Source organism: Populus euphratica, unplaced genomic scaffold (genome assembly GCF_000495115.2).
Source record: "Populus euphratica unplaced genomic scaffold, PopEup_1.0 scaffold2.1, whole genome shotgun sequence".
Taxonomy (NCBI): Eukaryota; Viridiplantae; Streptophyta; class Magnoliopsida; order Malpighiales; family Salicaceae; genus Populus; species Populus euphratica.
The window spans coordinates 6,625,052-6,642,385 of NW_011499846.1; the positions used below are offsets into that span (position 1 = coordinate 6,625,052).

At 33.3% G+C, this 17,334-nt stretch overlaps 1 protein-coding gene and 1 long non-coding RNA gene across 6 annotated transcripts; both read right to left on the reverse strand.

Moving 5' to 3' along the window:
• Positions 1–146: 146 nt before the first annotated feature.
• On the reverse strand, positions 147–14,673 carry LOC105136127 (NAC domain-containing protein 86-like). Of its 5 annotated transcripts, XR_844302.1 has the most exons (9): positions 14,342–14,673; positions 14,064–14,243; positions 13,694–13,968; positions 13,030–13,134; positions 7,906–7,920; positions 7,443–7,640; positions 7,242–7,346; positions 6,781–6,922; positions 6,580–6,636 (listed from the first exon to the last, which is right to left on the reverse strand). XR_844302.1 is itself a non-coding variant. In XM_011041370.1 (7 exons), the coding sequence occupies exons 1-7, from the start codon at positions 14,361–14,363 to the stop codon at positions 420–422; spliced, it is 882 nt and encodes a 293-aa protein (XP_011039672.1). In that variant the 5' UTR covers positions 14,364–14,672; the 3' UTR covers positions 147–419. The 5 variants fall into 5 exon arrangements, 4 of the variants coding, with proteins under 4 accessions (XP_011039672.1, XP_011039663.1, XP_011039641.1 ...); XM_011041370.1 differs by lacking the exons at positions 6,580–6,636; positions 6,781–6,922; positions 7,242–7,346 and adding an exon at positions 147–506 and having other exon boundaries at positions 14,342–14,672; XM_011041361.1 differs by lacking the exons at positions 6,580–6,636; positions 6,781–6,922 and having other exon boundaries at positions 7,192–7,346.
• Positions 3,274–6,013, reverse strand: LOC105136149 (uncharacterized). Its single transcript, XR_844303.1, has 2 exons — positions 5,378–6,013; positions 3,274–3,669 (listed from the first exon to the last, which is right to left on the reverse strand). It is a non-coding gene; the product is annotated as an uncharacterized LOC105136149 (long non-coding RNA).
• Positions 14,674–17,334: the final 2,661 nt, after the last annotated feature.

Below are 17,334 nucleotides of genomic sequence, written 5' to 3' on the forward strand. Positions count from 1 at the left end.
TTAAACCATCATGTAGGACCCTGAGGCATGTGTCGTCACAGGTTTTGAGATGGAAATGAGCACCTTTACTTGATCCAAAGACATTTTTAGAAACTACACGATCTTATAAAATCTCACAGGCTACAATTAAGCAATCAGCAATCAAGTAAAAAGCAGGACACACTCGAGATGCATTAAATTCCACTCCAGAAAAACAACAAACGTACTTTCCTATGACATATGATCAGCCACATCCAATGCATGCAGCGGATGAACTGACCTGTTAGTCCTAGGTTTAATACAAATATGCTATTAAGACATAAAAATAGGAACTTCAGGGCATAAAGTTGGTACAGGGCTATATATAGATAAAGTTTGACAACAGACATGGATGATAGGCAACCCATTGCAGGAAAGGGTTTTTTTCAGTACATATTCCCTTATGGAAACAGGGCATTCAGGCTGTAACATCCCTCATCATAGCCACGCAATGCGTCCAGGTGTGCTTGGAATTGATAAGTATCTTCCTGTAAAAGAAACACAAGTTGTTGATATATTCTTATTACATATGAAATAACTTGCAAAAAAACAAAACTGCTTGTTATTGGTGATATTTATCACCTCTGGCTCGTTGTTAGTGAAATTAGAAGCCGTCCAGGCACCATCTTCACCTTCTTGAAAGGCTTGGGGATGATTATACTCAGTTGAGTTTTGATTTTCAGTATGATCAGAAGTCACATTGAAGCTTGCTTCACCTTCTTCATATGTTGGCATTATCGCATCTGGATCTTTCTTCAGTTTGCAGAGAACGAATTCCCTCTACGCAAAAAGGAAACAAAAAAGCAGTTGATAGCATAATTGAAACTATATCTATTAAATATAAAGATTTAAAAAAAGAAGAAGAAAATGCTAAAATCTGCAAAGAGTTCATATAAGAAAACTTCTCGGAAAATAAAACAAGAGCACGTGTGTATACTGGGGGAAATAGTACTTCAACTCTTACAAGTGATCGTTTTAGTTAGCTGATATTCAAAACCAAAGTTTTCAACATCAGTGCCAAGGAGCACTGTTGTTGAGCCACTGATCTGATCCCAAGCCTTTCGTTAATTTTATTTCTATTATACCCTCGAATGCAAGTCTCTTTCTTGGAATGAAGAGACAAAAGAAAAGACTATACAAAACAACTTAAGAAGTGCCAGCAATGGTACCTGGTTATTGAAGGTGAAAGTTGGATGATACTCGTGCATGACCCAATTGGTCTTGATCCCGTTAGGAACACGGCCCTCGTAGAAAACCAGAGTCTTCTTGGTAGCAATATGCTCCTTGGTGGTTTTAGCCTTGACTGCACGATCCTTGCCCGTGACTTTCCAGTATCCAGCTTGAGTTGTCCTATTAGCCCGGTGGCTATTTGGGTACTTGTAACTGCGAGGACAGAAGAAATAACACTCTGGGTCGTTTGGCTCTTTAATTGCTGAAAGCTCTGCATGATTTGTTGTTGATTGACAAATTGCAAGTTAGAAAACAGGGAAAAAATAGGAAAGTGATAAGAAAAAAAACATTGCACTGGACACGAAGACATGAACACGTACCAGGCAGAACCCAAGGCTCATAATCGCACACACTAGCCTCTGCGATTAATCTGACTTCTTGTTATTAGCCACCGTGCATTTTAAACCTCAAGTAATAGTTCACCAATTCTTCATCGGTTGGATGGAATCCATAGCCTACGGGAGGTGGTCGAGAATGCATTGCTGTACTTGTCTTGGATTGATCACGTCGTGTATAACTAGGAGAAAATTAAGGCAAATTATATATATATATATATATATAAAGAAAATTACCAAAGCATCAGAGGTTGCAAGAATAAAATCTATAATTTGTAAGAGAAGAATTAAGTAGAGAGACAAGTAAGTACTGAAAAGGAAGCTGTTGGTGTGCACTGGAAGCTGTGGTGTGCGTTCAATATATATACAGGGGATGCTTCTATATATCCAAGACCTCGAACCCACAGTCCCCTCACAGAATCTACTTCATTCAGAAGTTCGTAGTTTCGAAGACATCAAGGGTCTAAGTGGGTCCCATGTGAAACCGTGTCCTCCTTGTCCGTACAGTGTTACTATAAATATTTTAACCCCTCCCACTACATATCCTTCCATTGATAGGCAATTAGGAGGAAGGAGGGAATGTAAGACAGTTATAGAAATAACCTTTTTCACCGAGACAAGAAATAAATAAAGGAAGTTAGCAATTCATTTCTCCAGCCACAGGGCGCCACGACGTGTATAGACTGTTTTAGGTTTTTTTTTTTAAAAATGATTTTTATTTGAAAATATATAAAAATAATATTTTTTATTAATTAAAATTATTTTTAATATATAAAATAATTTACAAACAACATAAATATTTTTTAAAAAAAAACCACATTTTAACCTTAAAAGGTAAAAACAAATATCTCCTATATATGGAAAGTTCTCCAAAAGTGAGAACTTGGAATTCCACAACTTACACTACAAGCTCTCGGGGCTGCACTTAACAGAGAACATTCGCGAACAATCACGTATAGCGTCCAAGTCAAACTATGGACTCCAATACTCATTTGTTTTTGTTCTGCCTTTACATTCTGTTTGGAAAAGAATAGAAAATGATTTTTCTCCATGGAAAAACTTTACTATAATTCCTAACATACGAGAAAGAAACAATCAACATGTACATGTCCTTGGAAAAACATTTACCCTCCAATTCCACTCGTTTTCCTCCCGTTGATTTGATCCTCCAATTCTAAAGAACAGAAAATGTCTTTAGGGAGCTTCTTGTTGATTTGATCCTCCGCTCAGGTTATTAATGGCAGGTGGGAAGAACAAGTAGCTAGCTCGACACGGAAAAGAATCGCTTATTACACTTTCTCTGCGTGGTGAGTGTCCTTTTCTATGTATTTATACTATAGGAGTGTGTGGGGTCTTTTGTTCCATGGCAGCATATGTGTCCAAAATATAAGCGAGTTTCATGTTAATTTGACAAGTTTTCTATGGGTATCCTTTTTTTCTTTGGAACCACACTTGCTTGACAGGTTTGATTTTAGGTTAGCTTGAACAAGTTTTCATGGTTTTTTTTCTAAAAAAAAAGTATTTCAAAATCTGTAAAATAAGATAAATTATGCATAAGTTCAAGTCATATTTCAAGTGTTTTTCAAATATAGATCCATTAAGAATTCCTTATATATAATAGTAAAGCCATTTATTAGTAATGGTTTGTTTATTTGCGGTCATGAATAAAATAAAATAATAAAAATTATAATTTGTTATTTAAAAGAGTATTTAACAATATCAATAAATATTTTTTTGTAATTATTTTCTATGTTGCTATTTGGCCGTTCTTTAATTAAATATCACATATAAAAAGCGCACACAAAAAAATAAAAAATAAAAACACAAATCTTGAGGGGACATGAGTTCTAGTCCTTGGTTTTCTTGACAAGTTCAGGTCCTTCTTTAACAATGAATCGCATCACCCTGACGTGATCACATGATTTTTTTTAATTAGAAGGTATCTCCATCGAAGGCCCGCATCGCCTTCAATACTGCACTTCGGTGCAGCTTCGAAATCAGAGATCGAGACCATATGGTGATTTGATTCACCTTGGTTGGTCTTCACATCTGGTTTTTTCTTCAATTTACAGAGAACACATCCCCCCTGCGCATATTGAAACAGAGAACCCAGATTCATCGAGTGAATTATTAGTACATCAGAGCATACACCAGCAAAAGCAAATTAATTTCTAAAAAAACACGGGGCGCCTCCATCACCAGATATTCAAAGTAAAATCGAACGAACAGAACTTAAGAACCAAAAATTACCGACTAAAATCTCCATGCACAACAGAGTATATGACCATTCCTGACAGCTTGAAATAATAAAGAGGTATGATAATTGAGCAAAAAGTAAAGGACCAGATTGACATCCAAGTTTCCAATTTCGTAGAAATGATAGCCATAACTTGCTTGGGCTACTTTCCCATTCCATGTAAGAACATTGCAACAAATTAATTCAAATCAATCTTTTTAAAATAATTTTCAATTTATTTTTTAATTAATCTCTTTTCTCTATTATTTTTATTTTTTATGATATTTTTAATATATATAGCTTGGTATTTCTTTTTATTTATTTTATTCTATTAATTTTATGTGTATTGATTTTCATTACAACTAGATAAATGAGCCAAGATTATGAAAAAAAAAAAAAACACGACATGAAATGTATAATATAAACTTGAATCATAAGCTTGTAAAATCATAAAATAAAATTATAAGTAAAATATTTTAACTAATTATATATTGACAATTCCAGTCAAGTAGTAAATAATATAATTAAAATAAAAATAAATAAACAGTAAGCATATCCAAATACCTTAAAATTCATGATTCAAATAAAATTTAATATATAATAATAATAGTATGCAGTACTGCGGAAATAACTTCACAAGATAAAAACAGAATAATTATCAAGGAAACTTGATAATCATTAATTCAGAGAACAAATACAAAAGAAATGCAGCAAGAAGACAGACGAAACTAATTTGCTTGCTAGCACCCGCAGCTTCATTACAATGAACAGGAAACAAGCTTCCAATAAAACGAAAGAAGTGGACACTGAATCACAAACGATGATTGCAAGATAAAGAATGCCACATCTTAGTGATTTTTTCTTAACACCCAGCAAAATTAATCTTTTGCAAATACATACGCACAAAACAGGGCTAGGGATATTTTCAAGACAAACTCTTATGAATATTTGCTTTAACAAAGATGTTTCAAAAACCACATTTGTTACATAAGTCATTACTTGCACTGCATTTTGATCATCCATTCTGATGCCACATACAACAACTTAATTGACAGCATGGAGAAGCAAACTGCCAGTTATTACTCTGATTAGGACCATCTCCCAGCAATGAAAATCAATAAACCAGATTATTGATTTTTTTACATATAAACAGAACACTCCAACTAAATAATTTCAATTGAAACCACAACTAGTTCTTCTTAAATATTTTTCTGCTAATAAATTATGCAAGAACTCAATACACACAAACACACACACACAAGACTGCACGACTCAATTCGTTCTTAACATTTCTTAGTAAATTCATAGAACAATGAATTGCCAGCATAATCTGTTCTCATACTATTCACTCCATGCAATGCCTTCAAATTCCTTTATTGCATGTAAAGCAAACATCAAAACTCTTTTTACATTAATAACAGTCTATTTCGTTTAATCTATTCAATTTCAATCATTTATTTGTTCAGTACAAATATATAATCACATAATATCATCAAAAGATATACAAAATTGCAACCAAAATAATAGTTTAATATTATGAATTAAAAGAAAAACGCACCTGAAGGAGAAGAGGAATTGGAGTTATCATTGCTATTCTTCTTAGCCATAGCTTTGACACTCAAAGAATGATCTCCAAAAGAAGAAAATTTATGCTTCCAAAACCCTAATGCCCAAAACCCTGAATTTCTCAAAACTAAATGATTTCTCTCAAATTGAATGATTTTTTAAACAAAAAGGGCTTCCAGTTGTGTTCTTTACATTAACCGCCCACATATCCATCATTCTATCACAATGGGTGCAGCAATTACAATCAGATTCTCTCGTAAAATGAAATAAGCATGCAAGAGTGTGTTTTTATTTTCTCGGGAAAATTGAGCAGCTCTATACTTTGGAATCGGCATGATCAACAGCCCCCGTAAAAGCATCAATAAGAATTGGCTCCTCACAAAAGGTGAGCAGTACGACAGGGGAAAGCCTACCCAGTACCCAACAAAGCCAAGCTTGGAATTTGAAAAGACCACCTAAAGCTAAGACTCCTTTTCGGGTGTTGCTCTTGAGAGAGAGATTAACAAAGTGTGGATTGTGGAACTTGGAAGACTGAAGACAATCAGATCTGCTAGTGTTGTTAGGGCAAAAGACAAAGGGGAAAGGAGAGTGGGGACTCGAGAGGGATTCATGAAGATTACAAAGTAGACAGTAGAGTGAGTGAGTGAGTGACAATAGATTTTGTAATTTGTAACTTTTATTAAACTCGGATCGAGTTAAATGAGTTGACCGAGTTTAACTGATTTTAATTGAATTTGATCGAGGTTGTTATTTTTTGAGTTTATAACTTAATTTTAGATGTTATATAAAAGTTAACTCATAAAATTATATGATTTTACAAATTAATTTATAAATTTAATGATATTAGTTGGAACTATAACCTAAGTTATTGGTTGGAACTATAACACAAGTTATTGAAGTTTTTTTTGAAATAAACACACTGGGGACGCTTAAGTATTGTACTAGAAAAATAATATGTATTTGCAGCATAGAATGGGTATCAATCTAGTCATGAGCCTTCTTTATTAAGTAGGGATCCAGACAATAATATATTTAAATTGGTTTTTAAAATGTGTTTGAGAGGAGCATGTCAAAATAATAATAATAAAAATACTAAAAAATATTAATATAAAACTAAAAATATTTAAAAATTTATATAAAAAAAGGTAGACTGCAGTATCAAAAAGTCCCTGTTCCTTTTACCCTTACACGCACCTATGTTTTCCTTTTTATCCCCTTCTTTCCATGTTCTTGTGCTCTACAACTTCCAATCTACTTTTTTTTATTTTTATGTTTCCTTTTATATATGAATATGTAATGGTTTAACTAACGATTTCATCCAAAAAAAAAAACATAAACATCACAATAGAAGTTCAAGTTGTTAAATATTTTCAACTTTCTATTAAATTTATTTACTTCATGTGGATGTATAACTCACCAGCAAATATTTACGCTAGTGCCGGTTGATTTTCGTCTAGATGCGGTCATTTCTCATGTAGGACCCTAAGGCATGTGCATTGATCCGTCGTCACAGGTTTTGAGATGGAAATGAGCACCTTTACTTGAACCATAGACATTTTTTGTAAAGTACACGGTCTTATAAAATCTCACAGGCTACAATTAAACGATCAGCAATCCAGTAAAAAGTAGAACACACTCGAGATGCATTAAATTCCACTCCAGAAAAACAACAGAGGTACTTTCCTATGACATATGATCAGCCACATCCAATGCATGCAGCGGATGAACTGATCTGTTGGTCCTAGGTTTAATACAAATACGCTATTAAGACTTAAAAATAGGAACTTCGGAGCGATATATAGATAAAGTTTGACGACAGACATGGATGATAGGAAACCCATTGCAGGAAAGCGTATTTTTCAGTACATATTCCCTTATGGAAACAGGGCATTCAGGCTATGACATCCCTCATAATAGCCACGGAATGAGTCCAGTTCTGCTTGGAGTTGATAAGTATCTTCCTGCAAAAGAAACACAAGTTATTGATACATTCTTATTACATATGAAATGACTTGCAAGAAAAAAAAATACTGCTTGTTATTGGTGCTATTTATCACCTCTAGCTCGTTGTTAGTGAAATTAAAAGCCGTCCAGGCACCATATTCAACATCTTCAAAGGTTTGGGGATGATAATACTCATTTAGGTTTTGATTTTCAGAATGATCAGAAGTCACATTGAAGCTTGCTTCACCTTCTTTATATGTTGGCATCATCGCATCTGGATCTTTCTTCAGTTTGCAGAGAACGAATTCCCTCTACGCAAAAAGGAAGCAAGATCACGTGTATATACAGGGGGAAAGAGTACTTCAAGTCTTACCAGTGATCATTTTAGTTAGCTGATATTCAAAACCAAAATTGTCAACACAAGTGCCAAGGGGTCCTCTTGGTGATCGACCGGTCTGATCCCAAGCCTTTCATTAATTTTACTTCTATTATACCCTCGAATTCAAGTCTCTTTCTTGGAATGAAGAGACAAAAGGAAAGACTACAAAACAACTTCAAGAAGTGCAGCAATGGTACCTGGTTAGGGAAGCTGAAGGTTGGATGGTACTCGTGCATTATCCAATTGGTCTTGATCCCGTTAGGAACACGCCCCGTGTAGAAGACCAGAGTCTTCTTGGTACCAATATGCTCCTTGGTGGTTTTAGTTTTGACTATACGATCCTTACCTGTGACTTTCCAGTATCCAGCTTGAGTTGTCCTATTAGCACGGTGACTATTTGCGTACTTGTAACTGCGAGGACAGAAGAAATAACACTCTGGATCGTTTGGCTCTTGTATTGCTGAAAGCTCTGCAAGATTTGTTGTTTATTGGCAAATTGCAAGGTAGAAAACAGGGAAAAAATAGGAAAGTGATGAGGAAAAAAAAAACAAACATTGCACTGGACACGTAGATATGATCACGTACCAGGCAGAACCCAAGGCTCATAATCGCACACATTAGCCTCTGCGATTAATCTGACTTCTTGTTCATAGCCACCGTGCATTTTTAACCTCAAGTAATAGGTCACCAATTCTTCGTCATTTGGATGGAATCCATAGCCTACGGGAGGTGGTCGAGAATTCATTGTTGTAGTTGTCGTCTTTGATTGATCACGTCGTGTATAACTAATAGAAAATTAAGGCAAATTATATATATATATACACGCACACACACACATATATAAAGAAAGTTACCAAAGCATCAAAGGTTGCAAGAATAAAATCTATAATTTGTAAGAGAAGAATGAAGTAGAGAGACAAGTACTGAAAAGGAAGCTGTTGGTGTGCTGCTGTGCAATGGAAGCTGCGGTGCGCGTTCAATATATCCAAGACTTCAAACCCCCAGTCCCCACACAGAATCTACTTCACTCAGAAGTTCGTAGTTTCGAAGACATCAGGGGTCTAATTGCTCCTTGTCAGTACAGTGTTATTATAAATATTTTAACCCCTTCCACTATATATCCTTAGCCAATTAGGAGGAAGGAGGGAATGTAAGACAATTATGGAAATGACCTTTATCACCGAGACAAGAAATAAATAAAGGAAGTTAGCAATTCATTTCCCCAGCCACAGGGCGCCACGACGTGTATAGAATGTTTTAGGTTTTTTTTAAAAAAATATTCTTTACTTGAAAATTTATAAAAATAATTTTTTTATTTATTAAAATCATTTTTAATATTAATACATCAAAATAATTTATAAACAACATAATTTTTCTAAAAAAAAACTCACATGTTAACAATAAAAACAAATATCTCCTTGGCTCGGAAAGTACACCAAAAGTGAGAACTTAGAACTCCACAATTTACAATCCAAGCTCTTGAGGCTGCACTTAGCTTCCATAACCATCATAGAACATTCGCGAACAATCACGAATGTCGTCCAATTTCAAACCATGCACTCCAATACTCATTTGTTTTTGTTCTTCCTTTACATTCTGTTTGGAAAAGAAGGATGAAGATATACTAACTGAAAATTTATTTTAAAATAAAAAAAGTCCGTACATCCATCTTTATTTCCTTTTCATTTATTTTCTTCCCTCCCAAAATCCAAACACATTGACAGTCGATCAAGTAGCATGAAAAAGAAAACCTAACTGAAATTCTCGATGGCTTGTGTGACATCTCGTCTTCAACATGCAACCCATCACTAAATTTTAGCCAATTATATAATATACATTGTTTTGTCTCGTGATGAAGATGGAAGGATTTTCATGGCGATTGACATGATATAAAATTAATAAATGATGCCGGCTATTTATAAAATGCTTTTCAGGGTTGAGAGTTTGAATCTTACCTGCTATAATTTGTTGCTTTCTTACGTAAATACATGTTTTTGTATGATCATAATTATTTTTAAAAAGATTTTAAACTTCATCTGCCATAGATGTGATGTGATACTTCGATCGAAATACATTGTTACAAGCCTTGTAGCATAAATGATGTTATTTGAAATCTCTATTTTAATGTTCCACATTGTGAGTGCCTTTAGGCAGCTTCTTGTTGATTTGATTCTCCGCTCACGCTGTCAATGGCAGGTGGGAAGTATAATTATTATTATTTTGAATAATATAGGTGTACAGTGACTTTGTACGTAACTCGGATCTACAAACTCGTAGGTTCGGTATCTTTCCGAGCCCAAACGCGAGAGCCTCCATTTATATCCATTTCATTTTTATCGGCTGCTGCTGCTGCTGCTTTTGTTTTTTTTTTTTCTTTTTACCCGGAACCACACTTGTTTGACAAGTTTGATTCCTCATTATTTATTCGTAGAAAAGTTATTTTTTTTGGAAAGTAAATTTTAAAAAAAATGAATTTTAGAGAAAGTAAATTCCTAAAAATTAAAGTATTTTTCGATATTTGGCAATGTTATAAAAAATAAACTGGAAAATAATTTATTAATATTTTATTTTTCTCAAGTTTATTAAAATAATAAGGAATAAATCTTACAAATTAAAAATTTAAATAATAATGAAATTGAAAAAAAATAATTTCATAAATTATCTCAAATAAAATAAATAATAATCAAAATAATAAAGATCAAATCTAAAAAAAAGCACTTTCCTGAAAACCAAACCAATTTTTTTTTACTAAAAAATATTTTCGTTGACCAGAAAGTGTTTTTCGTTTACTGGAAAGTGTTTTTTGTTGACCGGAAAATGTTTTTCGTTGACCAACTTTTCTAATAACAAACAAACACAGGAAAATTTAAAAAATAGTTTTCCAAAAACTGTTTTTCAAAAAACAAACATGGCTTTGGAAAGTTAGATTAACTTGAACAAGTTTTCTTGTTTTTTTTATCAAGTAATATTTGAGATGACTTTTCAAATATAGATCCGTTAAGAAGTCCTTATATGTAATAGTAAAATCAATTATTAGTAATGGTTTGTTTATTTGCTGTAATAAATAAAATAATGAGAATTATAATCTGTTATTTAAAAGAGTGTTTAACAATATCAATAAATAATCTTTTTTCTAATTATTCTATATGTTGCTATTTGGCCCGTGCTTTAATTCAATCCCACAAATAAAAACCACCCAGGAAACAAATAATAAGAAAAAACACAAATCTTGAGTGGCTATGAGATCTAGTCCTTGTTTTTTGACAAGTTCAGGTCCTTCTTTAACGATGAATCACATCCCCCTGATGTGATCACATGGTTTTTTTCCTCCATCGCTTAGAAAAAAATGTTGAGGTGTTGATACCGCGTGTTTTCCAAGAGAAAAAACTTTTAATAATGAATGTGAAATTTAAAATATATTTTTTTAATCTTGAAATAATAATATATTAAATAATTTATTTTTTAAAATATTAAAATCATATTATATTAGATTAATTTAAATTAATCCAAATAAACCAGTTAAATTCAGATTAAAAAATTGTGATAACATTATAAATAATAATGTATAATTCTAAAAAATCTAATATTAAATAATAAAATTAAAATTAAAAATATTTGATTAAAAAACACTCAAATAAACTTTAATCTACTAAATATTTGATCTAACTTATACATCCCATTATATTTAATAGCTTTTAAATTATTTTTTATTTAATTACTTGTTTTTATATCAAATAAAAAAGACAAGATAAGTGTAGGAGTTTGAAAGAAAACAACAACCTAATTTCTTTTTAACTTGGATAGCAAAAGAAGTTTTTCTAAAGACAACTAACAAAAAGAGAACATTAAATTACAAAATGTTTTTTGTTATTTTAACTTTAAAGGGCTGAAAATAAATTAACTAAAAAATTAAAAAATTTACCATAAAGCTAAAATAGATGGGGACAACTTGGTTCGTACGCCCCCACATGTAAAGAAAGATCATTATGTTCTATCGATGTGTACAACTTCCTCGGAGGCACGTTGAATACGTTCTAGAAAGACAAAGTATAATGGTTGATGAATGGCGTTTTGGTGGGATACTTTGTTTTGTTCTCCTTCATGATTTTTTATAAAATAATCTTGATTTTATAACTCAGAGTTTAAGAAATTAACTCAGCAGCTTAACATCGAACTTATTTATTTTTTTTAATTTTATCCATACAAGTCTAATAAATTAACTAAATTTCACTTCAATTTTTTTCAGAAATAATTAAATACTTTATGATTTTATCATTTTTTTTTAAATTCCACTTGATTAGAATTTCCCTTCACACATTAAGTAACATGTAGCTATAAGAACTGGCTATAAGAACTGGCTAACTATATAGGACTGGCTAACTATATATAGAAATTACATGGTAATATCAATTTAACAACTTCAGTACTGGACAACAATCGCATCAGAATTCTAGGACAAAATGCTTTCATCCTCTACTACTGGTTGTAGAAGCTTTCACCCGTGGATATTGGAGGGCATCTGTACTTCAGAGATTAGCATCCTGAAGCTGCACGGACTGCATAAAGTCGAATTCAGAAGCGTCCACCATAAAGACAGTGAGAAATGTGCAGAAGACCTACCACGCAAGGATCTAAACAACTGCAGCAACATAAGTTGCCTCGGTAGCAGATTTAGGAGCATAAATTGGCAGCATTCGCCATAAAGTAACTTTATTCTTCAGTACAAATATGTTACTAATACTCAAATAGCAACTTATGGACACAGATATTCAAAGGAACAGATCTGTTCAGGTAGACACGGGGGCATCGAAGCCCATGTGAAACGGGATTTCCTCAGTGCTCACAGACGCAGCTGGCTGAAATGAAGGAAGGTTGTTTTCTAGCTCCGAGATTAATGCTTTCAGCTTTGCCAGCTGCAGGAAGGAACAAAATATTAATTCGATGCAAGAATGAGCTATCTGTTGTCTATTTACACTCAACGTAACTGAGATTAAAAAGAATCCATGTAAGGCACGTTAATTCTAAGTTCTAACCAGTGAAAAGTCAGGAAGCCATGCATCTGGTGGACTATTTTCTGGTGAAACCACTGAGGAAAGCAAGCAACCTTCTTCAGTCTTCTCCCACGGATTTCCATTTTCCAAACCCGAAGGCAGAACCGTAAGAGAATTCCTTTCACCTTCATCGGGGGCTGATATGTCCAGATTTGGATTTTCAGAATCTAAATCCAGTAGGCTACTGTCTCCGTAACCATGGGTTGAGTGATTCATAAACTTAGAAGGCATCTCCCTCGTAGGCCCGCATTCGCCTTCAATACTGCAGTTCGGTGCAGCTTCGAAATCAGAGATCGAGACCATATGGTGATTTGGTTCACTTTTGTTGGTCCTCACTTCTGGTTTTTTCTTCAATTTACAGAGAACATATCCCCCCTGCACATATTGAAACAGAGAGCCTAGATTCATCGAGTGAATTTTTAGTACATCAGAACATACACCAGTAGAAGCAAATTAATTTCTAAAAAAACACGGGGCGCCTCCATCACCAGATATTCAAAGTAAAATCGAACGAACAGAACTTAAGAACCAAAAATTACCGACTAAAATCTTCATGCACAACAGAGTATATGACCATTCCTTACATCTTGAAATAATAAAGAGGTATGATAATTGAGCAAAAAGTACAGGACCAGATTAACATCCAAGTTTCCAATTTCGTAGAAATGATAATAATTGAGCAAAAAGTAAGGACCAGATTAACATCCAAGTTTCCAATTTCGTAGAAATGATAATAATTGAGCAAAAAGTAAGGACCAGATTAACATCCAAGTTTCCAATTTCGTAGAAATGATAGCCGTAACTTCCTTGGGCTATTTTCCCCTTCCATGTAAGAACATTGCAACAAATTAATTCAAATCAATGTTTCTGCAAAAGACCCTACACTAGTACAGAAAAATTAAATAAAAAGGGAAAAAATTCTTTTAGCATTTACCTGATTACAGGGGCTTAAATCAGAGGAATATTCATATTCATGCATGATCCATCCAGTCCTTATAGGTTTAGGACAAGCCTTTGTATAGAAAACCAAAGTCTTCCTTGTACCAATCACCTTCTTGGTACCCGTAAATCTTATTTTAAGAATTTTGCCGGTTGGTTTCCAAAACCCGAGCTTTGTTCTCCGGTTATAACGTCCGCTGTTTAAATACTTAAAATCACGAGGACAAAAGAAATACCATACCGCGTCCTTTGATTTTATGTTTGATTTATCTACACATAATAATGACTGCGTTAATCCAATATCATTATAGAAACAATAAGCGTATAACAGGGTAAAAGGGGACGTGTACTTATTAATTAATTACCAGGTAACTCCGAGGGTTCATGCTTGCAAACATGAACCACCGGCATGATTGACAAGTCTTCCACGTCATCACCCAGTATCTTTGGCTTCAAATAATTACAAACTAATTCTTCATTGGTTGGATGAAATCTATATCCAACTTCTGGTATGGATGGATTTGGGTTTGTTGAACTGTTCATAGCTAACAAAAACAAAGCAAAATGACAGTTAGAGAAAGATTTGCAGGAGGAGACAAATGATTAGTGTGTGTTGTAGTGCACTGAGTAAAACCCGACTCACCTGATGGGAAATTGTAACTCATTCCTCTTCCTAAAAGAGCCTTCAAACTGGAAGAAAAGAGTAAGAAAACTAGCAGCTACAGGTAAGGGACTGTTTTGTGTGAGTGCGCGTGTGTGTGTGTGTGTGTGTTTCAGGAGAGAGAGGGAGCTTGTCTGCGAGGGGTGAAGGCTTGGGCTTAATCAAAGAATATATAGGCGCTAGAGATTCTGTAGTCAACAGAGAGTCAATGACACTCCTGCTGAAGTTGCCGTCTAAAATAGTAATAAATAGAGAGGCCACCGTGGCTCACTTCACCTTCGCTGGGAAGCAGTTGAGGGGATTCCAAGTTTGACTGGGCTTGAGATCCAACTTGCTTCCCATTTGTTTTGGGCCGAGCCCACTTTATAACTCTCTCGAATTCTTTCTACAATCTTCTAGAATATTCGCTTGATGGTGACCCCAGGTCCCTCCTAGTTGTAATTAGGGTCCTGGATGTATAGATTTTGATCCAGTGATTAAATATAAACTTGATATGCACTATTTATAATTCAAGTTAAATTTAAATCTCAGATCATTAACCCTTTATTAATTGATTTAAATATGAATGATGATCTAATAATAACTTGAAAATTAATATTGATATTACTGCTAATGAATATTGTAATTTCATAATATGAAAAAAATGTAAGCATAGAAAATAAAAATATATATATATTATACATGGGATTAGGCTTAAGTTCAGAATTAGAGTTTATTTTTCAATCTGTATAATACTGTCATTATTACCACTTCCTTGGAAAGAAGTCAAAGGAAAGGGAGGGATGGGATTAGATTACATGTAAAGGTGGATTTCAATTTGTTAATTGTTTGTTTTTGAGATGTAAAAGTATTTTATAAAAGAGATTGAGTTTTTTTTTTAATTTTTTATTAATAATAAAAATAAAATTTAAAAAATATAAAATATTATTTTAATATATTTAAAAAAATAATTATCACTCCACCGTACTGGAATTTCTTGCTACAGCTTGCTTCCCAAGTTTTTTTGTGTGGCCCCACCCTCGGAAATTCTTGCCATCTTCTACAGCCTTCTAGAATATTCTAACTTAATGGTGTATCCTTCCTGGCTGTTGTAACTTGTAACAGGTAATTAAACATTTAACTTTTTTTAATTGGGAAAGGTCATAATGGATGGATTTTCTTTTGATGTGATGGAAAAGGCAAAGAATTTCTTGGGCCCGTTTTATGAAGCCCAGTATGCTGGACCTGACAACTAGGCTGGATGGCTTGCTTTTAAAGCTCAAGCTGGGCCTAAAATGCCTGAAACTTCAAAAAAGTTATTTGTCCATAAAAAACCTAGACTTTGCCCAGTTATCTGGATCCTTCAAGTTACAGTGATGGGGTGCTTCTTTCGTGTCAGCAGGGAGACTTTCCAAGCAGTTCACTTATTACAAAAATAATTGGGCCTAACTTTACTGCCAATCCTCCTTTCCTGCAGGGCTTTCAATCACAGGCCTTTTGAGATCCAGCCCATTCAGCCCTTGCTGGACTTGCAGTTCTTGAAATAGGGTAGGTCACGGTCTATCGTTCAGAATCGAACGGCGCCTTTTTTCCTTATAACCTGCCTGAGAACGAAGGCTACGGCAGAACGAATTCTCAGAAATAAGGATCTTATCTCCCCCCAAGGTCTGACTCCTAGTTCGGAGCCTTAAACATCTTTTTCATGATGAGACCTGACACCCATTGTCATCTAACTAGCTAGTTCCCTTTTCTCCGTTCACTTTTTTCCTGTTTTCCTTCTCCTTATCAAGAAAACCAGGGGAATGTCCGGTTGAACACTGGGTCGAGCTCACTTCATCCTTCGATCTTTGAATTTTCTCGTGGCCTGATTTGCGGGACAACAAAGCACATCTTTTCTCGTGTTACTACATCTAATACTAATAGTGTAATTGAATAGTATTGTGGCTAGGGTTTCAAAGAGAGGGAGAGTTTTGTTAAGTGAAAATTTCTTTATTTTAAAGTAGCAAAGTTTTTTTAATATAATGAAAAATCTATAAATAATTCAATATTTTTTTTTTCTTTTGCCATGCGTATAAAGTTTAAGATGTTTTATGTATTTTTCACTATAATAAAGGTAAAAGTATAAAATATAAGTAATCTATAGGATGTTTATGGTAATTTTTTTTAATTAATATTAAATCTCAATTGTTACCCTTCCATTTCTTTTTTAAATTATTAATTATTTGATTAAAAATAAAAAGTAGATTATAAAAAATAATTATATTAAATCCAACAAGGGTTACAATCAAAGTTATAAGTTTAATAAGTTAACCTAGTTAACTTTATTTTATCTAAAATATTATTGTCCTGATATTTTCTTATTAAAAAATACTAAATTAATATTATTATTTTTTTTAAGATAAATCAGGTTCTGATCATAACGATCAAGGCAACTAGGCCATATCCAAAGACCTTGGTTAACTTAAAACATCTTTGTATTAATATTTATAAAAATAAATAAATGGTAGCAACTAGAGTTTTTTTAATCAAATTGAATTTTGCTAGCATCATGACTAAACCCACAAAATTAATTAAGTCGCAAAATTAATTAAGTCGTGTTAGATTAGTTTTCATATGATTTGATGTAAAATTAAGACAATCAATGACATAGGTTAGGGGGCCTTTAGATGGACCCATTAGATCAGACAGGTTTAGCAGTGTCTCCAAAGAATTCTACTTGATAATGTGTGAATAATATATTATTTTTATGTTTTTCAATATGGTATTGGGTTTTAAGTAAAGAGATGTTTTTATATTTATTTAAAAAATACCAAGATTTTTTTATATTTTTTCTTATTACTTTTTCTTATTTTTATTTAATGAATGACATAAAACAACAACTTGTTTTTTAAAGGTAATATATATCAATAAGAAAAAGAGGGTTATACTAGAAAATTGTTTTGTATCAATGAAATTTAAACTACTCCTCCTCTCATGTCTAAAATATATTGCCATAT